Source organism: Bubalus kerabau, chromosome 8 (genome assembly GCF_029407905.1).
Source record: "Bubalus kerabau isolate K-KA32 ecotype Philippines breed swamp buffalo chromosome 8, PCC_UOA_SB_1v2, whole genome shotgun sequence".
Taxonomy (NCBI): domain Eukaryota; kingdom Metazoa; phylum Chordata; class Mammalia; order Artiodactyla; family Bovidae; genus Bubalus; species Bubalus kerabau.
In genome coordinates, this window is record NC_073631.1 from 69,461,844 (window position 1) to 69,483,644 (window position 21,801).

Consider the following 21,801-nt stretch of genomic DNA (forward strand, 5'->3'; position numbering starts at 1 on the left):
GCGATTCATGGGGTCGCAAAGAGTCGGACATGACTGAGCGACTGACCTGATCTGATCTGATAAACTAGCTGAGGCTGAAATCAGTTGGCATTTAGCATCTGCTATCTCTGAAGGTGGCACTCAAGCACGCAGACTATAGTGTCTTTATAAAAGGAGACAGTATCTAGGCCTTGGAGTGCATGGTCAACCAGCTAGGCATCTGGGGCTTCCAGGAAGAGCCCTGTGGCTTTTGAGGTCCCTGTAAGCTCCTTACAGAGGACTTTTTGAAGCAGCATTTCTCATACTTTGCTGTGTACATGACTCACCTTGGGATCTACCTAAAAGGGAGACTATGATTCAGTGGGTCTCAGGTGGGACCCGAGATTCTGCTTTGCTAACAAGCTCCCAGGTGGTGGGGATGCTGCTGATCCAGAAACCACAGTCTGAGTACTGAGACTCTAAAGCATTTGGGAAATTTGTCACTGTTTATCTTAAGCCCGGAGAAGAGAGTGGCAGAGGATGAGATGGTTGGATGGCATCACTGATTCAATGGACATGAACTTGGGCAAACTCCAGGAGATAGTGAAGTGAAGGACAGGGAAGCCAGGCGTGCTGCAGTCCATGGGGTCAAAAAGACACTACTTAGCCACTGAACAAAAACAACGACCTTAAGCCATGAGGCTGGGGCTACCAATAAACCTCTGATGGGATCCTGGTCAGTCTGTCTTCTTCATAATAGGAAAAGTAAATAGAGGTTAAGTGGCAAGAGTGATGTAAGACCCAAATAGGCAAGAGCAATAGGTACTCTCTTACTTTAGGGGCATCATACCCTAAATGACAAGGGTTTGAATGTTCAAAACATGAGCAAACAACAAATGCCATGATAAACTTAAATTGTCAGTGTTCAATGTGGTTTTCTTCTGGATGTGGTTGGCTGTTTTGTGTTTGTTTTTCTTATCAATATTTTTTGAAGTATAGTTGATTTATAATGTTGTTAATTCAATGTGTCTTTATTAAAACCCACATTTGTGCATAATCTTTCCTATCAGACTTTATGACCCACTGGGGTAGCTTCCCACAGGTGGATTCTTTCTCTTCTTCCAGACGCTTGAGCAGACTAGAAGAGTAGAAGCAAGAAATGAACTTTTTCTGGGTCACAAAGGGTTTTCCTGTGGGGTTTAATCCCTAGCTCTCCAGCCACTAGTGGCAAAAAAAATTAACAATCTTGCTCATGTCAGTAAGACAGAATTAAGGAATTTTTCTTGTGGAAATGTCTCTGCTTCTCAAAAGAGAAAAAAACGTGGAGTACATAGCAACCCCAGGGAGAGGACGAAGGTTAATCTGAGTGAGAAAACCTGGAAAAGCACGGGCTCTCACTCAATGAAGGGCCATGAAAGCAACATCAGCCAAAACAGCACAGAGAATTGTCATGGCAACAGGTGCCTCATGATCCTAACATCCACAGTGCTGGTAAGAGGAGGAAGAATAACACTCCAGGAGAATAGAGTAAGGCTTTGAGAGAGCTGAAAGGGCAAAGATGAGGTTTGGTTTTACAGCTAACTTGGAAATGGTGAGCTCTCCCTTCTCTTGTGAACTGTTCTCTAACCAGGGGGGAGACTGTCAATCACTACTAAATAAAAGATACAAAAACATGGAGGGGATAAAAAGGAACAGTATGGTCAATATTACTTAGACCCATAACCACTCTTTCATTGACTAGCTCACTCATGTGATAACCAGCGACCATCATTCAGGACCATTTAAACAAGAAAAATGCAGGACTCCCACAATTCTCCAACTCACATTTATCGAGGCTAGTGACAGGCATCTCTGAAGCCATTACTGGTCTCAGGACACAGAGAAACCCATCTGCTCACAAACTGCAGTGACAGCCTGCGTGGTGTTGTCACTGCACACATGTACCATTTGAATATGACAATCCGGCAGGAAGGGGGAAAACTAGGTAGAAGCTAGGACGCCCCTGGAGTGTAGCAGAGTATGGGTAAGTCCAGGAGGGAGGCTGCCCTGCTCCATCCATGGAGTCACATATCCACCTAATATGCATTTCCTAACAGCAGTTATGAGCTGGAAAGGGAGCTGTAGTTATTGTTTAGTCACTAACTCATGTCCTGTTCTTTGCAACCCCATAGACTGGAAGCTGCCAGGCTCCTCTGTCCATGTGATTTCCCAGGCAAAAATACTGGAGTGGGTTGCCATTTCCTTCTTCAGGGGATCTTCCTGACCCAGAGACTGAACCCGTGTCTCTTGCATTGGCAGGCAGATTCTGTACTGCCGAGCCACCAGGGAAGCCCCTGGAAATGGAGACTAACCTTGATAGGGCGGCTGGGCTTTGACAGCCCTGTGTGTGTTCTGATTCTGAAGCTCTCCATGCATCCATAAGACAGTGAAACATGTATGACCCCCATTTTAAAGATGGGAACACTAAGGCTGAACAACCTGCTAGAGGCCACACAGGCTAGGAGCTGGCCAGGCTGGGGCTGAGCCACCATGCCCCACGTAGGGACATCTCTAAGGTTCTCTCAGTAAAGGAGCCAAGGCAGGCCTTCCTGGTCTTTATTCTTGGCCAGCCCTCCTCCCCTGCTGACCCAATCCAGATCTTGCCCTTTCTTCAAGTCTCACCTCCCCGGGAAGCCCCTGCCCGTACATCACTCCTCAATGAGCCCACTCACATCTGAGATTCCCAGTCCTCTGGACACATTGTGGACAAAACAACATTTTAAAAAAAAAAAATCACAACATAATTCCTGATCATAAATGGTTTTTGTAACATCATGGAAAATTTAGAAAATCTAGAAAAGAAAATAAGTATCATTCATAGCCTTGTCACCAGAGGCTCTTTGGTCCTGTGTCCCTCTGCAGGAGAGGAGCATCTGGTCATCCCTCTTGTAGCACAAGCCTCCACCCCAGTGAGCTGCATGGATGAAGTACTGAATGGATGATTATTATTTTGCCAAAATCAATGTTGATAAACTTTTGGCTATAATACCTCAACACTACCCTTTGAAAATCCTTTACCTTAGCCAGATGATTCTGTTAAGTGTGTGCCGAAATGACTTAGCAAATGGTTTTCTCTCTCCACCAAAAACCTACGAGTCCCAAGAAAGTTTTCACTACTGAGCTCACTTCTCAACAATATTTTGCCAAGTGTCCTCATCCCATCCATGTCAATGTCAGCCTTTAATCAGCGCTTCTCATGTGTGCTGCACTGCACTAAGTCCCCAACAAAAATCGTGTCGTTTAATCTTCACAGCAACCCTAGGGTAACTATCGTCATTTGTTTCCTAATTTTAACAAATGAGGAAACTGAGAAACAGCAAGGTCAAGTAATTTAGCTGAGGTCACACAGCCAGCAAGTGGCAGACCTGGGATTTGAATCCAGGCAGCCTGCCCCCCAGAGCATGGGTTCTTCATCACTGTAGTAACCTGATTCTGCATAACTAGGTCAAGGGACCACAACCATCATGCTGTGGTCGGTGCCTGTTCACTGACATCCTCTCGGAAAACACTTCCCCAAAGAACCAGCAGAGTGGAGCAAGGAGACGGAATGGAACTCCCTCCCTCCATCTGCATAGTGTCAGGCAGTGTCTGGACCGAAATCAGTGCTTAGTCACGTAACCTGGACCTTCTTTGTACTTTTCTGGGCTGCCTCTCCTCCCAGAAAGCCAGCTCCTAGAGCACAGGACTAGGCACTGTGCCCTGTCTCCTACAGGAGCTTCCCAGGTGGCGCGGTGGTAAAGAAACCACCTGCCAACACAGGAGACACAAGAGACAAAGAGATGTGAGTTCTATCCCTGGGTCAGGAAGATGCTCTGGAGAAGGAAATGGCAACCTGCTCCAGTATTCTTGCCTAGAAAATCCCATGGACAGAGGAGCCTGGTGGGCTACAGCCCATGGAGTCGAAAAGAGTCAGACACGACTGAGCGCACATGCCTGTCTCTTACTCACCAATAGCAGATGATCCTGCATTTTGTTAATTATGTTATGTAGAGACAGAGGAAAAGGAGGAAGGTAAGATGGTGAATAAGAAAAAGAATAATTATTTTTTCTTGTCAAATCCAACAACAGATTTCTCTGGTAGGGCACGGACTCTGTGAGATTGGTTGTTTGGCAAGGGAGGGGCAGGGAGGCAAACAGAAAGCAGGGAGAAGCACAGCGTCTAGGAAACGGGAAGGTCTAAAGGTAAAGTGTGCTACGTAGCACGCTGAGCCTCTCGGGCGGGGTGCTCGGGAGGGCCAGGAGATAACTCCATTCAGGCAGGCAGGCATGTGTGGGCTTCAGCAAAGTGAACTGACTCTGCTTGACTGCTGCCCCCAAAGGCAGCAGAAAGCTGTCAATAGAAAGGTCCACAGGATAGGGGCTGGCAATGGGCCTGTGAAGGGAAAACAAGGATTCAAAGCCATGAGTGAGGCTGTTCTAAGAGGAAGGTGAAAATATTCCTCCTGTGGTTCCCCAACTATTAAAAAAAAAAAAGCAGCTGCACAATTGGATCAGATTATCAAAAATTTTCAGGCAAATGATAGACTCAAGTTCACCGGCTTGATAACCTTGTAGCATTTGGGTACGTGTTACTTCAACAAATACTACAAGCTACGACAGCAACAAGACCCTTTCCTGAGTCATAATCTAAGCCTCCTTTATATAAAACAGATAAACAGCAGTGGGGAGAAAGGCACTCTTCTGTGGAGAGGGAGAGGGTGAAGCTTCCCCCTGATCTCCAGAAGTCCTTCACCCGGGTCTGTAACACTCCCCTCTCATCCGATCTAGAGCACATCCTAACTGAGAGAAACCTAAGCCTGTGTGTATTTCACCCTCAGCAGCCCTGAGAAGGCACTTCCCTGAAGACAAAAAACTCAGCTGGAGCGCCCAGCACACAAAAGCTTCCCTAGCAAAGGGGGCCTCGTACCAGGCAAAGGCCCCACTTTGGGAGAACCATCCTGCCCTCTTTGGCAGAAGGCTCCACTTGAGAAATGAACTCAGGAAGCCCAACAGCATTAATAAAATGTGTGTCTCTGTTACACAAAGCAGCTTGATCTGAAAGAAAGTACTCAACCAAGTCAATCGCTTTTAGCTAAATATCTGGATTTTTTTGGACTGCATTTGTTTCCCCTTTACATACGGCTGCCTGGTTGCTTAAGCACAGCCATAGGCTTGATAAAGCAAGATGGCAAAAGGGGCTCTGGTGGGAGCTCACCTTCCCCAGTGAAGCACATTCTGCCGGTAACCTGTTGCTAGCCACCACAGATGAGAACCAGGTGGCCAGCTCATGAGTGGACCCTCTGTGGAAACCAGCTGCAAAGTGAGTATCATGTGCTAATCAGATATTTGGCGGGGGGGGGGGGGGGGGGGGGGTAAGATTTACAGGAATCCATTTTTTTTTCTTTAACTTTTGCCTGCTTTGATGTCTCTACTCGGATGTCTAACAGGCATTTCAAACACTGACAAGTCCACATCTGAAGTCTTGGTGGTCTCACTCCATAAGTTTCTTCCTGCGACTGTCCCCTTTTCAGTAAACGGATGCCATTCCCTTCAGTGAGTCGATGAGGAACTCTGGAGTCATCCTCATCTTCCTTTTGGCTGACAGTGACAGCCTCTTTACGGGGCTCCTGTACCCCCTCTCCCCCTCACAGCCTGCTCTCTGCTAGGTGGATCTCTCTGGTGCTCAAGCCCTTCAGAGGCTCCCCAGGTCAAGTCCTTCTGTGACCCGCAAGCCCTGGAAATTCCTCAGATTCATCTCTCACTCCTCCGGCCTTCCCCCTTCACTTGGGCCACACCAGCCTCCCCTTGTTCCCTGAGCCCTGGCTTTCTCTCCCCCTGTGGTTGTATCTGCTGTTCTCCCTACCTGGAAAGCTCTTCCTGTGGATCCCCTCATGGCCCACATCTCACTTCAGTTTCACTTAAGTAGCCTTCTCAGGGAAGCATTGCCTGCTCCCCTAATCTAAACTGTCAGGGCCTCGGACACTCCTCACCCCCTTTCCCTGACTCGTGTTGTTTTCTCCTTGGCGCTTGTCACTAACACGTTATGTGTTGTCCTCGTTTATCTTGTCTCCCTGACACTAGAATACAAGCCCCGTGAGATCTAAGATTTTCATCTGTCTGGTTCAAGTGCTAGGGACAGAGCAGTAAAGAGTGTCAAGTGCTTACTGGGTGCTCAGTAAATACAAATTGAATGGATCAAAGTGGGATAGACCAGTATCTGTAAGTCAAAAATCTATTTTGGATGAGTCAAACAGGCTTAGAAAATGAATAAACAACAAAAAGAATTGGTTGGACAAATGATACTCATCAGACAGAGTGACAAAGGCCATTTAAAATTCCTTTTCTTATAATGGTGGATTAAGTGATACTGGTCAGGACCAACTCTTCCATAGAGAACTAAAAATGCTGGATTCAATATGAAAAATGCCTTCTTAATTATATTGAGAATTAGTACCCATAGAGGTAAGCCTATCATAAAAAGCTGCTTTTGTCCTGAGGACATTTCATCTACTGTTCTCAAAAAAACTATGGCCTGCTTGGCCTACTCTAAGAGCTAGGGAGACCAAAGTCAACAAAGGAGCTTCTGTGACAAACCAACCTCACTTTAGGCTAGGACCCCAAAAGTCTATGCTATGGTCTGAATATTTATGTTCTCCCCTCCAAAGTCATATGCTAAAATCCTAACCCTCCAGGTGATGATATTAGAAGGTGGACCCTTAAGGAGGTGATCAGATCATGTAGGTGGAGCCCTCATAAATGACCAAGTGCCCTTCTAAAAGAGGCTCTTGGCTTCTCTCTCTCTCCTTCCACCATATGAGGGTCAATGAAAAGATGGCTGCTTGTCTAGGAAGTGAGCCCTCACGAGATACCAACTCTGCTTGCACGCTGGTCTTGGATTTCTAGCCTCTAGAACAATGAAAAATAAATTCTTGTTTATAAGCTACCTAGTGTTTTGTTATAAAAGCCTGAACAGACTGAGTCTGCTCTCAGAACAAGAAGAAACCAGGCCTGCAAACCTGGCTTTGCGTCACCTGGAGAGTTCTAAGAACTACAAGTCTTAAATTGTTTGAAGGTGGTCTCCGACTGAATCCTCTCTGGAGCAAAGTACCATTATCTTAGGCCTCAATTTATCCTGAAATATAAATTTTCAAATGCAAATATACAAATTTTCAAGCACACAGAGATAATCCAACACACACACAAACAAGATACCAGGAGGGGGACCCGGTGAAAACAAAAGATGACAAAACAGACTTGAAAATTTTGAAACACTGGAATATCCCAAAGTCTCTTATGCAGCTTAAACCTATCATGTTCAGAGAAACAAAAAACAAGTTTGAAGATTCCAAGAAAGAAATAGATATTAGGGGTTTCCCTGGTGGGTCATGTGTCAGTGGTAAAGAATCCCCCTGCCAATGTAGGAGACACGGATTCAATACCTCATCAGGCAAGATCCCACAGGCCTCAGAGCAACTAAGCCCATGTGGGATTGAGCCTGTGCTCTAGAGCTCAGGAACCACAACTACTGAACCCATGTGCTGCAAATACTAAAGCCCATACACACTACAGCCTGTGCTCCACAACAAGAGAGACCACCACAATGGGAAGCCTGAGCTAGACTAGTTCTTCCCACAACTAGAGGAATAGCCCCTGCTTACTGAAACTAGAGAAAAGCCAGAGCAGCAACAAAGACCCAGCACAGCCAAAAATAAAATTATAAAAAAGGAAGTAGATACTATATTAAAAGATTTGGGGGAAAAAAAAAAAGGAAATTCTAGAGCAAATAACATTGAAACTGTAGAGTGCTTACAGTGGGCAGGGAACTGAACTTGGGGGAAATGTCACACAATCTGACTTTGTCTTCCAATAAAGAGAGAGAAGTAGTTTATAAAATAGGGGTGAGTATTCATTTCACATGCTTTTCAGCTAGAATGAAACAAACTGTCAGCTAACCACAAACATCCAGATTCCTAAATCCTAAGGAGGCTGGGGGGCGGGGGGTGGGGTGGGGGAAGCAAGCTCTCTACAAGAGACTTTATCAAAAGAGAAAAGAACAACTATCCAGTTTCTTCGCCTCTATATCCATCCACATGAAGGTACATCCTTTATACCGCCTTCTGGCAATTTTCTATTACAAGAGAACCTCCATAGCACTTGCAAGCATTTTGGTGTTAAGTCTACTGGATGAGAACCGGAATACTCAGTTGTCTCATAAAAGACTGTGTGCTTCCCACCCAATCAGAGATTCTTAACTCAAGGGATGCTAGAAATAACCATCATCCCCGCAACAAACAGCTGTGTCACATCCCGTTTCCCCCTCCCTCTCCGCCTTCAGCCTCCCTCCACGAACTGCTATCTTTAAGCCACAGGGCAGACAAGAGAAAAACAATTAGTCATTCCAGGTTTTGCCCACTTTCCCCACAATCCGTGTTATTCAGAGCACAGTCACTGGAGACAATAAGACGGCTTTGGAAGCCAAGCAGGCACCTACAGGTCTGAAAGACTTGAAGACTTTTTCCAAGACTTCATGGAGCGTCTTCTTGCCGCAGGAGGAGATGTAATCCTGTGCTAGCTGCAAGAAAGGCAGGCAGTCTTCACTCTCACTCCACACGTGCTGCGTGCCCACCGGTAAGGGAAAGGAGAAAACAAAGACACACAGTTATACTCAGTCTGAAAGACACAAAACCAAGATTTTTTTTTTCAGTTATATGAATTTGAAGAAGGCCTCCATTCCAGAGTAAAAATCCATATAGTTATTCTTGATTTGTATCGAAGGCAGAAAATGAATACCCTGCAGAAACCTTCCATGCTCCTGGTCCATAATCTTACCTGCTCAATTTTCCATCAGATCTGCCCATATATAGTAAAAGGGCAGGGGGATCAATATTCCCCTACTGTGATTTCCAATGTCCCTCTCCTGATGCTGGCAAAGTGAAAGTGAAGTTGCTCAGTCGTGCCCGACTCTTTGCAACCCCATGGACAGTAGCCTGCATCAAGCTCCTCCGTCCATGGGATTTTCAAGGCAAGAGTACTGGGTTGGGTTGCCATTTAGGGTGGCTCACGATACTGGATGCTTGGGGCTGGTGCACTGGGACGACCCAGAGGGATGGAATAGGGAGGGAGGAGGGAGGAGGGTTCAGGATGGGGAACACATGTATACCTGTGGCGGATTCATTTTGATATTTGGCAAAACTAATATAATTATGTAAAGTTTAAAAATAAAATAAAATTAAAAAAAATAAAAATAATAAAATGGGAGGGAGGAGAAACCAAGAGCTTGCATAATCCTTACCACTGCCTTCAGCAATGGCTGAAGGATTAAGTAGGCAGAGTTTGTAACTGCTTACTCGGAAACATCCTTTACCCAGATGAGTCTGAGAGTGGGGACGATGGTCAATTTACTTCAAACTGAAATGAATTTAGGAGGACACATGGAAAAGTCATCCCTACTCACCAGGAAACAAAGGCTCTCTGAAATCTCACCTTTCCTTAAAATGCTTTACGAGGACATCGTAGGGCTTCCCTGGAGGCACAATGGTAAAGAATCTACCTGCCAATGCAGGAGATGTGGGTTCAATTCCTGTGTCAGGAAGATCCCACATGCTGTGGAGCAGTGCCACAACTAATAAGCCTATCTTCCAGAGCCCAGGAGCTGCAACTCTTGACCCCATGTGCAGCAACTACCAAAGCCCCTGCGCCTAGAGCCTGTGCTCTGCAACAGGAGAAGCCTGTGCAACTAGAGAGCAGCCCCCACTTGCCTCAACTAGAGAAAAGCCCATGTATCAATGAAGACCCAGCAAAGCCAAAAAAAAGAAAAATAAATAAAGTAAAAATTATTTTATACATATATGCTGCTACTGCTACTGCTGCTAAGTCGATTCAGTCGTGTCCGATTCTGTGTGACCCCATAGACGGCAGCCCACCAGCCTCCACCATCCCTGGGATTCTCCAGGCAAGAACACTGGAGTGGGTTGCCATTTCCTTCTCCAATGCAGGAAAGTGAAAAGTGAAAGGGAAGTCGCTCAGTCGTGTCTGACTCTTAGCAACCGCATGGACTGCAGCCTACCAGGCTCCTCCATCCATGGGATTTTCCAGGCAAGAGTACTGAAGTGGGATGCCATTGCCTTCTCCGATATATATATATATATATATATATATATATATATATATATATATATATTCATATATATATATATAAAAGAGGGCAACGTACCCAAGCAACACTTTGCGATGTTAACATGCACCAGGAGGAAACTGATTTTGGCTTTATTTTTTCTTAGACTAGACAAGTTTTTGTTTTTTTTTTTCCTTTCCCACATGAGGATATCCATTTTAGCACATCTTTAAGACTTGGCTAGTTTCTCCCATAAATGTTCAAGGATCTGGAATAAGCCCAAGAAACTGGTTTGAGAGATGAAGATGCAGAAGCCCCCTGCTCTGCATATCTGCGCAACAGGATGGGGGAAGGGGTTATTGAAGACCAGGATAACATCAGGGTGTCAGTCAGGTACCAAGAATTGCTGTTTACAGGGGCCAGATCAATGACAGCTTAACACTGGTGAAAAAAGTGTAGAAGAGAGGAAGATGTTTGGCAGCTGAGAGCAAGGAACAGGTACTGGGCAGCAAGGGACAGATCAATTTGGAGAAATGGTCCATGTCAAGCACATACTTACCCCTGCTATTAATACAAATGATTAGAGCATCACCCCCAGAAAGTCATATGCCCAACATACAATAAACAGATTTCCCCTTCTTCCTTTTCACTACAGGATCCTCAGGAACTGGAAAGAACGGAAAAGGCTGCTCAGGTTCAAGAGAGAATAACGTGCTAATATGCCATCTTTACAGCCCAATTATCTGTGTTTCACAGATGTGAAAGTCCAATTCTGATGCATGCTGCTCTATTTCCAGCAGACTTCCAGAGTAGCTTCCTCCTTGACCTAATAAAGATACCTTCTAGATTCTCTAACTTTAGACAACAGCTCAAACATGATTCCCTATTAAGTGGAGGCCCTTAAAGTTGTCGAGTCACTGAAATGCCAGTCATGTAATAGTCTCTTGCATTGTACAAAAAGCATAATAGTACAAAGTGCCTTTAAATCCATTATTGCACTTGATTCTTCATGGGGATTCAGCAAGAACAATAAAGTTCACTTTAATACAAGTTTGGCTCAACACCTATTTTCAAACTCAAATTTTAAAAAGTTATGGCATATTTCAAATTCTTATCCAAGTCAGAGATGGGATTAACACCTAGCACCACACAATGGAAAATCTTAAGACTGCTTTCTTCCCTAGACTTGTTATGAAGATTACAGAGAAAGTAAAAAGTTGATTAAGTATCTAGTACAGTGCCTGGCTGGCAGATAGTACATAGCTTTTCAATAAATGGTGGCTATAAGTCCCCTATTTCCCTTTTTGCATTTGCAGGAGGATGGTGTGGGGGATTTCCACCTGCAGTAACGCTAAATCAGACAGCCTATGTGACTTCACTGAGAACACTATCCAAGGCAACTTGGGTTAGAATTAATTCAGAAGCAGGTGTATCTATGAAAACCTTGTAGTTTTTACAAATATAGCCTATTTTTTAACTATCTTTTTTTTAAAAAGTATTTTAAGTTATAAATTAAGGAAATAAATTAAGAAAAGTATATCACCCAAAGCGTTAGTCACTCAGTCGTGTCCAACTCTTTGCAATCCCATTGACTGTAGCCCATCAGGCAACTCTGTCCATGGGATTCTTCAGCCAAGAATAGTGGAGTGGGTTGCCATTTCCTTCTCCAATATCACTCAAACTGTAACAGAATCACAGTGTATCCGCCACCGCCTGGCAATCAGTTTCTTCAGTTTAAGTGTTTCTAGGGCATCTACAGCCTCATGAAGAGGAGGTTCATGCCACCATTTTCATTACTCCACTTTTGGAGTTGTTGATTTATGAATACACTGGAGAAGAAAGACTTGCATACATGTCTGCTAAGTCACTTCAGTCATGTCTGACTCTTATGTGACACCATGGACTGCAGCCCACCAGGCTCCTCTGTCCATGGGATTCTTTAGGCAAGAATACTGGAGTGGGCTGCCACGTCCTCCTCCAGGGGATCTTCCTGAGCCGGGGGTGGAACCTGCGTCTCCTGCAGCTCCTGCATTGCAGGTGGATTCTTCACCGCTGAGTCACCAGGGAAGCCCTAGAGGAGACAGACTTAACACCTGTGAAAGGACTTTCTGTCCATTCTCCCTAAATTTCCTTGACGTGGCTTTCTAACTTATCCCGAATTGCCAGCAGTGCTGGTTTTCTTGTTTTAGAAAAGTTTTAACTGAATCCCTGCCCATATGATAACCTGACGGAGCAGGGGGTTTGGAATGAGACAAACCCAGATGTACACAGCCGCTTATAAGACATCACTTGCTAAATGCTAATTATTTCATATCCATTGTATCGCATAACAAAAGGAACTCAGTTTTATTGACTGAAACTGCCCCCTTCTAAGACTAATCATGGCAGTCAGCGAAAATCCACAGAATACAAGGTGAGATGAACCAAAAAATAAGTCTGTAGTTGGGGGAAAAAAGACAAAGGGAAAACAACAGAAAAATCATATAAAAACCAGTGAGATCAGGACAGCAGTGCCAGGGAAACAAGCCTGGCACATGCCATGGATGGAACACAGATTGGCTCCCACTGCTTTGCAGAGGCCTATGCAAAGAAAGATAAGCAACCAGTGACCTGACACAGTGCCCACATACAAAACAAACCAACTCTTCAGAACTAACAGGAATGGGACTAGGGGCAGGATCGCTGTAGTTGTTCAGGCACTAAGTCGTGTCCGACTCTTTTCGACCTCATGGACTATAGCCCACCAGGCTCCTCTATCCCTGGAATTCCCTAGGCAAGAATACCTGAGTGGGTTGCCATTTCCTTCTCCAGGGGCAGGAGGGTTACTCTTAGAAAATTAGAGAGGCCTATTCCCAAACCAGGGGAGGGCAGAGAGAGTATCTGGTGGCTGGGCTAAAGCACCTGAAAGCAAGATCTGGGGTCTAGACTTGTACAAGGACAAATGGGAACTTGACCCAGAGTCCGGCACCACAGGGCATGGCCACAAGGCCTTTCACTTGGAAAATATCTTAAGCATGAGAAACCAAACACCCACTCTGGCCATAAAAAAACTATAGCAAGGGGTCAGAGAACCTGTGGCTCTGAACAATGTTAACTCCTTGGCAAATATACATCTGGGAACAGAATGTACTGAACTTACAATCTGGTAGTTAGAGCTAAGGCAGATCACAGACATGGACTGTTACAATATTAGAAATGCCAAGAAAAGGCTTCACAAAGGAGGGGAAAGAGGTGGTTCTTATGCGTTAAAGTGCATCTCAGTCACCTGTGCTGTGCTGTGCTTAGTCACTTCTGACTCTTTACGGCCCCATGGACTGTAGCCCACCAGGTTCCTCTATCCATAGGATTCTTCAGGCAACAATACGGGAGTGGGTTGTCATGCCCTCCTCCAGGGGATCTTCCTGACCCAGGGATAGAACCCAGGTCTCCCCCTTTGCAGGCAGATTCTTTACCGTCTGAGCCACCAGGGAAGCCCTCTCAGTCACCTGAAGTGAAGTGAAGTCAAGTCACTCAGTTGTGTCTGACTCTTTGCGACCCCATGGACTGTAGCCTACTATGCTCCTCTGTCCGTGGGATTTTCCAGGCAAGAGTACTGGAGTGGGTTGCTATTTCCTTCTCCATCAGTCACTTGGAGGCTTATCAAAACACCATCGCTGGATCCCACACAGGAGTTTCTGACACTGCATTTCCAACAAGTTCCAGGTGATGCTTATGTTGCTGGTTCTGGGACCACCATTTGAGGACAGAATAGAACTGTGACTAACCACATATCTGAGGATGGGCATTACATTACATTACTTTGCTGACAAAGGTCCATCTAGTCAAAGCTATGGTTTTTCCAGTAGTCACGAATGGATGTGTGAGCTGGAACATAAATAGGGCTGAACACTGAAGAACTGAAGATTTTGAACTGTGGTGTTGGAAAAGATGCTTGAGAGTGCCTTGGACTGTAAGGAGATCCAACCAGTCCATCCTAAGGGAAATCAGTCTTGAACATTCTTTGGAAGGACTGATGCTGAGACTGAAACTCCAGTACTTTGGCCACCTGATGCAAAGAACCGACTCATTGAAAAAGACCCTGATGCTGGGGAAGGCAGGAGGAGAAGGGGAAGACAGAGGCTGAGATGGTTGGTTGGCCTCACTGACTCAACAGACATGAGTCTAAGAGAGCTCTGGGAGATGGTGAAGGACAGGGAAGCCTAGCGTGCTGCAGTCCATGGGGTCGCGAAGAGTCAAACATGACTGAGCAACTGAACAACATTACATTAAAAGGGCTTCCCGGGTGGCTCAGCGGTGAAGAATCCACCTGCAGTGGAGGAGACACAAGAGATGCAGGTTCAATCCCTGGGTCGGGAAGATCCTCTGGAGGAAGGTATGGCAAGCCACCCCAGTATTGTTGTCTGAAAAATCTCATGGACAGAGAAGCCTGGAGGGTTACAGTCCATGGGATCACAAAGAACTGGATACAATGAAGCAACATAACATGCACTCAATTACATTAAAAAAAAAATCTAAATGTCATGATCACCTAAAACCACTTCCATTTCTCGGGACAGCATGGGTTGCAGCGAAGCAGCCCCAACTTGCACCTGCCCTGAGCAGCCTACTCTTTCCTATAGATTCCTGCCCATTTGGAGCTGAAAATCCCCAGTGAGAACTCTGACTTCAGCACATGTCATCTGTGGCCCTTCTTTCTGTCATTAAGTTGGGTCGGAGTTTCTTATCAAAGCTCATCTGGTTTGAGACAATAAAACAGTGTCAACTGCAAACAGGAAAATGAGCACCTTTCTGTTTTCTGTAGTAGAGATAAGAATATCTAGCTTATCCAAGAATGGAATTAGATTATTAAAGTAATTCAAATGACAAATACCTTTTTGATCACAGTCTGTATGCTCCTACTGTTCTAACACTTGTGGGGATGGCGCTTGACTTCCTGGTGCTTAGGCCGAGTTGGGGATGGCAGGGAGCTAAGAACACACCCGCTGTCCTCCCAGGACTTAGTTATCTGTGTCAAAGGGCCATTGTGAAGCGCCTCAGTCTCACCACGTGGGTTTTCTGCTGCCAGCAGTTCTGGGGAGTCCATTTTAAGTTGGTACGGCTTAACCCAAAACTGACTGCTACCCACACAGTAAGAGGTGAGGTAAGAGTGAGGAGCCATCTCATGACAGCCTGCATTATTTCTGAACATGTCTGACCATACCTCCAATCTGCTCTAGGTGTCAAACACTGATCTGGTTTATCAAGGAGGAAACTGAGACTCAGAAAGTTTAAGCAACTTGTCTGTGGTCACACAGGAAGTAATGGGCAAAGCCAGGATATCAAGAGGGATGTCATGCTTTCTACCTGAGCCTCAGCTCCTTCCTTTGTAAGTCAAACAAAATAATAATACCCCCAGGGTGGACATGGGCTTCCCAGGTGGCGCGGTGGTAAAGAATCCACCTGCTAAACCAGGAGCTGCAGGAGATGCAGGTTCCATCCCTGGGTTGGGAAGATCCCCTGGAAGACGGCATGAGAACCCACTCCAGTATTCTTTCCTGGAGAATTCCATGGACAGAGGAGCCTGGTGGGCTACAGTCCACAGGGTTGCAAAGAGTCAGACACGACTGAGCTACTAAGCACAACAGGGTGGATATAAAGATTTCAGATTTCAAGAGAGGGACTTCCCTGGCAGTCCTGTGGTTAAGACTTTGCCTTCCAATGCAGGGACATGTGGGTCTGATCCCCTGTAGGGGAAGTAAGATCCTAAGATTCCACATGCCACAAGGCCAAAACACCAAAACATAAAACAGAAGCAATATTGTAACAGATTCAATAAAGACTTTAAAAATGGTCCACATAAAAAAAATCTTTAAAAAAAGGTTCCAAGAGATAAACTGCCTCTCATTTAGCAGAGGCCTATGAGTGCTTATGTCTTCTCCCCCTTACTTGAGTTTATATTAGCAGGAATTTTCTCTCCTTGGGATAACCACTCCATGAATGATAAAGGACATATCTTTTTCCCTGATGTAATCTCTCTAGATGAATAATACATGGCCACCATAGGAAACTTTACAGTCTACCACTACTGCTCATTTAACCTGCAAATAATGTGATATAGGCATGATTATCCCCATTAGACAGAAGAGGAAACTGAGGATAGGGTTTAAATTGAACAAGACAGGGCCTTTTCTCCACTATACCACCATGGAAACATGATGATGCAACCTCATTCAAACAAATTGTATCTTCTTTCTCCAAAATAAAAAGGTTGTTATTTAGTCACACAGTTAATAATAGAGACATGCCTAGAATGAAAATGGGGATTATATCTGTATATATAGATATAAAGTCACAGTCATAGGGACACATACAAAATTAAATCACATAGTTCTTCTATAAATAAAACATTTTTCTTTAATACTATGACAACAGCTATCTTTGTTTTTGTATTGAGGAGGGATTAAACTATACATGTCGAACCAAACATGTGAATGGTTGGCAGGACAATAAGGGAGCGCCCCCCCACCCCCACCCCCGGCAGCAGCAGGGAAAGGCTGGGCAGTGGGCTTTGTTTCCAGAGAGCTCTTTTCTCCAGGATGAGGCGAGGAGGGAAAGCAGCTGGTGCTGCCATGCCCAGGAGCACGTGCCCCTCTGTCCGTCTGGCATGTTAGTGGCTGCCAACGCCCAATTCCTCAAGCCTGACCGAACCCTGGGGACCTTTCGAGCTGGCAGAGGATGGGCGTGCCGCCTGTATAAGCTCTCGGCACCGTCCCTGTGACACCCGAAGAGCCAGGCAGGGTAGCCGTGTCCCTGAACCCCCAGCACACACAGGGCACTGGCAGCATTTTATCCCAGGACCTGAACTCCTCAGCCATCCGTAGAGAGAGACTTGAATCAGCAGCAGTTTGCAAAGGGACCACATGGCCTGTAAAGCAAGCAGGGGAAGGAGTTCACAAGGGGTCCAGGAGCTGCCAAAGAGAGGACAGACAAAAAGAAGTCCTTGTTCCTAGGCCCCAGCCTGATCCTGTCCAGGAGACCTTCTGCATGGTGGAAGGGACAGCCCTCTGGGCTTTGGCTCAAGTCCTGACTCTGTCACTTCTTACTGGCATAGTCCTGGCTGAGTCCTTAAAGTTACTAGCCTCGGTTTCCTCGCCTATAAAATAGGGGTATATTAATACCCACCTTACAGAATTTTTGTGAAGCTCAATAAGAAGTAGCCATTGAACCCAAGTCTGAATCGGGTCCCCTGTTGTCACCCCTGCGGTGCCAGGTATTCAGTACAGGGCTACCATCTATTAGCCGTAGGGAAGTTAGTAAACCTCGCTTGGCTTCAGTTTTCTCATCTGTAAAGTGGAGATAATTATAGAGAGTGGCTTCTGAGATTATTAAGATTAAATGGGTTCATACATACAAAGTCTGATACATGGTAATTCACACTTAAGTGGTAACTGTCTTTGAAGCTGTCACTCTTGAAATTTAACATGTCTTCTCTACTAGGCTATTATTCATTCATTCATTCTTACAAACATGGATTGAATATCTATCACATGTCTGGCATGTTCTGAGCACTGCCATACAGAGATGAATAAGACAAACTCTCATGAAGCTTATAGGCTAGTGGGCAAGGCAGAAAATAAGCAATGGACTATCAAGTATTAGTGAGTGCTATGGTAAGGATAACAGAGGGTGAAGTAAGGGAGTATGTGGTCAGGAAGGTTTCTCCCAGGCTGCAATGGTATAAAGAAAGGAGCTATGTAAGGATGTGGGGGAAGAGTGTTTTAGGCAGAGGGAACAGCAGACGTAAAGGCCCTAAGGCAAGAATGAGCTTGGTTTCTCTAAAGACCAGAAAGGCCAGTGTGGCAGGAACACACTAAGCAAGGGGGAAGAATGGGCCAGGATGAGGTCAGAGAGGCGGCGGGAGACAGATCATGTGGGGGCTTGAAGCCAGGAAAGCTTAGGTTTTATTGCAAAAGTGATGGGAAGTCAGTTTAGGAGAGGGAGGGAGTGGTAAGACCACAACCTGCCATTTTATCAACATTTTAAATAGATCCAGAGGGACTGCTATGTGGAAACTCTGCCTTAGATTGTTAATATCATCCCCACTTTAGGCACTGTTTTCAAACAAATCTGCTAGGGAGGTACTAATATCATCTCTATTTTACAGATGTGGAAGTCATGACAGAGAGGGGTTAAACAACTTCCTCCCAGGCACAAAGTTAGATGTGGGGAGCTGGGGTGAAAGCTCGAGTAGCCTGCCCCAGAGCCTGTGCCCCTAGGCATTATACCACACTGTTTCTCAGATGAAGAGAATGGCCCCATTCTAAGTAGCCCTGGCCAGGTACAGAGTGAGCCCTCAATAAATGTTTGTTAAATGAATGAATGACATAAAAACACTTTGTAAACTGAAATGCTATGTAAATATTCTTATTGTTAACAAATCCTTCAGATTACAAGGATTCCATTCATCTCAAATTTCTTCTAATACTTAGCAGATTTTCCTGGGAAAAAGAAATGAACAGAGGTAGCACATTTTCTTCGGGTCTGAGTTTCTTTAACTAGAGGCAAACAGCATCTTGACAAACCTGGCCTGCAAATCTGAGGCAAGGTTTGGGCTAAGAAAACTCCAGTGTTTGGCATCTTGTTTATTATGGCCTCTAGAAACTGAAAAAGGTCCAGTCTGCCCAATGAATTACTCCCCGCACCCACCACCACCACTTTCTTTCTTTCCTATTTATGTCATTTGTCAGTGAATGAATACTTTCAAAAGAAATACTTCCAAGTATTTCACTCATACAGGTGGAGATTTAAAATGTAATATGGGTGGCCTTGAAAACGGCCTGATAGACTTCATGTTTCTACATGATGGTTTGCTAAACATATTCAAATCAAGAGAATAGCCTTGCTTTTCTTCACCCACTTATTCTCTTTGGATATGTCTCCTGCAGTGACAGCAGGATGGCTGTGTGGAACCGTGAGTTCCGGAACCATGAGTGATTCCTGCCCCATTTCACACAGTAAGGAGGGGAAAGGCCACTGGCAGACCAAGGAAGCCCAGGGGTCGAAGGGACTCCTAGTCAAACCTTAACACTGCAATTAGTTGGACCCTGGTGCCCTTTCCACTACATCCCTGGCGCTTATTCATACTTTTACTATGAATAAATCCCTTTTTAATGATCTTCCACATTGACAAACAACACTTACTTATTTTAACTACAGTTAACAGTGTTCTTACATACATTTATACCTTACTTGCACTTCACGAATACCTACGATGGAGGCATTCTGATTAACCTCATTTTACAGGTGAGAAATTGAGCCTCTTAAAGAGACACGTTCTAAACTCTGGGGAACCCCAGATCTCTGACCCAAATTTGTGGGGCCCTTGCTGTGCAGTGGAGACTGTCAGGTGCATTATATATTTGTTCACCTGGGGGTTGGTATTATACCCATTTTTCAGATGTGTACAATGAACATTTTAAAACATTAAAATGCGTTTGACCAGAGTCACTCTGCCACAAGTCAAATCTGACTGTCACTCAAGGCTATCCCTCTTCTAGAGGGTCAGGAGGCTGGGGCCTGGTGAGTCTCTCACCTTCGTGGAGTGGAATGGAGGTGGTGGGAGGGGCATGCTTCATCTTGTCACATAGAGGACTTCATCTCTCTGGGACCAAGAAAGACAATCACGCTAACTCCTTGTCGAACTTTCTGTGGTAGTTGGGGTGCACAACAGCCTGGGCTTTGAACCAGCTTTGTCTCACCCCACCTGAAGAGCCAGCGCCAGGCCGCGCCTCTGCACTGCCCCACCTCGGTCCCCAGGGGCGGCAGCAGCGCCAGCTCCAGGCTCAGGCCGGCAACTCAGGCCGGTAACCTGAGCCCATAGCCGCCTCCATCTTACATGTAGGGACCATTATTTTTTCCCCGTCCTTATAAATACTTCACGGAACGCCATCCTCGTCCAGTCTCCACACCTCCCACCCCAACTCCCCGGCCCTCTACCTCCCCTTCCTTAACTGCCAGCGCCAAGATTCCAAGTGAGGGCAGGATACCAAGTCGAGAATTTGGACACCGCAGTTTCAGGTCCAAGTCCCTCCGAGCCCGGGGCGGGGCGGGAGGTGGGATGGGGAGGAGGAATTTCACCCCCATCTGGAAAAACCGAAAGGCCTTGGCAGGGCCAAGGCCGCCGCCTCAGCTGGACAGAACCTTTCGGGCTCCACACATCTCGTTGGAAGCTCATAGAGGAGCAATGGAAGAACCAGAGGAAAGGGGGCTAGGCGTGCCTGTGTGTGTGTGTGTGTGTGTGCGCGCGCGCGCGTGTGCGTTTTTAAGATCCGGGGTGTAATTCCGCAAAGATGGTCCAGGAGATGGGGCATCGCTAGTGTGGACAGAGGCTTTGTGTCCTAATACCACTGAGAATAACATGGGGAGAGGGGTCGGGATGAGGGTTCTCTAGGGCGAGGAAAACTGGAGGAGTTGTGTCTGCGCATTGAGAGGGTAACGGGATTCCTCACCCGGACGGGACGCCTGGGTGGAGGAAGCTCCGGACTCCCGATCCTTCGGGAGTGAAGGGTCCGTGCGCCCCGGCCCGGACTGGCGCTAGGCGGAGACATCCTCGGAGATGCTCTAGCCTAGCACTGCGCTCGAGCCGCGGGGTCGCGTCCCGGAAACTGCCCTCCCTAGCCCAGCTTCCCGGATTCTAAGGATGCCCCTGCCTGCCTCCTACTGGCCTCACCCGGAGTGCTGACCCCAACGCGCCAAGCTCAGGGGCTCGCCCGGCGGAGCGCGGAGCATTGGGGTGCCTGCGGGCGGTTACGCCCCCCCACCTCCCCGGCGAGCGGGAGCTGGGGCGCAGGGTAGCGGCCGCGCGTCCACACTCCCGCGCGCTGCGGCGGTCCCTCCCCCAAGCACTCACAAAATTGTCCCCGCAGCCGTTGTCCGGACACAACACGTAGAAGGAGACGCCGGGATCGGCGTAGAAATCCATCCTGCGCTCGGTCTCCTCGGTGGCGATGAGCTCGAAGGGCGTGTTGGAGCACCATTTCTCCGCAACGTCAGCCAGCTGCTGGAAATCCATCCTGGCCCGCCGCGCCCGCCGCTCCCTCAGCCTCCTCGCGCGCCGCCCGCCTCCAGCTCCCTCCGCCGCCCGCCCTCCTCTCCTCCGGCGCCCTCCTCCCGGACGGGCAGTACGCGGCTCTGTGGCTCTCGGGCAGGCGGCGGGGCCGGGCGGCTCGGGCTCCCTCCGGTCCCGGGGCTCCTCCCGGCGGGGACTGTTTACATGCTGTGTGTAACCGGGTGGGCGGTGGCCAGGGACTGCGCGGCGCCGCGCCCGGCTCCTCCCCGCTCCACCTCTCCGCCCGCCCCTTTTCGGGCAGCCCCGGAGGCTGGCGCGGCCCGGCCGAGCGAGGTTGACAATGGGCGTGGCGAGGCGGGACGGAGCACGGCTGGAGGCACCCTGTGCTCCGCGGACTTTCCTGTCTCCACCTGCCCCCTTTTTAAAAAACGAACCCGGAGCATCCCGGGGCCCTCAGGAACCTAGGGCCGCCCCGGCCCGTGACGTCATGGGATCCAGCCAATCACCGGAGCCTGAGACCAAAGCCGAGATCTGTGAGCCGGGTGACATCACAGCGCGGGCCCGAAAACGGCAGCTCGCAGGTTACAGTGAAGCGGAGTTATCTGGATCGCGTTTATCTGGAGTTTGAAGGCCGGGAAAGCATTTTTCCCAATGAGACTGAAGT

The 21,801-nt window shown here is 47.0% G+C and overlaps 1 protein-coding gene across 2 annotated transcripts in view; it reads right to left on the minus strand.

The window, feature by feature from the left end:
- Positions 1-21,501, minus strand: part of MTURN (maturin, neural progenitor differentiation regulator homolog) — a 29,573-nt gene extending 8,072 nt beyond the window's left edge. The window contains exons 1-2 of one of the 2 annotated variants that reach the window (XM_055590502.1): positions 20,979-21,474; positions 8,468-8,590 (exon numbers count right to left, since the gene is read on the minus strand). In XM_055590502.1, coding sequence (XP_055446477.1) covers positions 8,468-8,590; positions 20,979-21,140 — 285 coding nt within the window. In that variant the 5' untranslated portion in view covers positions 21,141-21,474. Of the gene's footprint in view, positions 1-8,467; positions 8,591-15,612; positions 16,995-20,978 lie in introns of those variants that run through there. The other variant, XM_055590501.1, reaches the window with a different exon arrangement.
- Between the last annotated feature and the right edge of the window lie 300 nt (positions 21,502-21,801).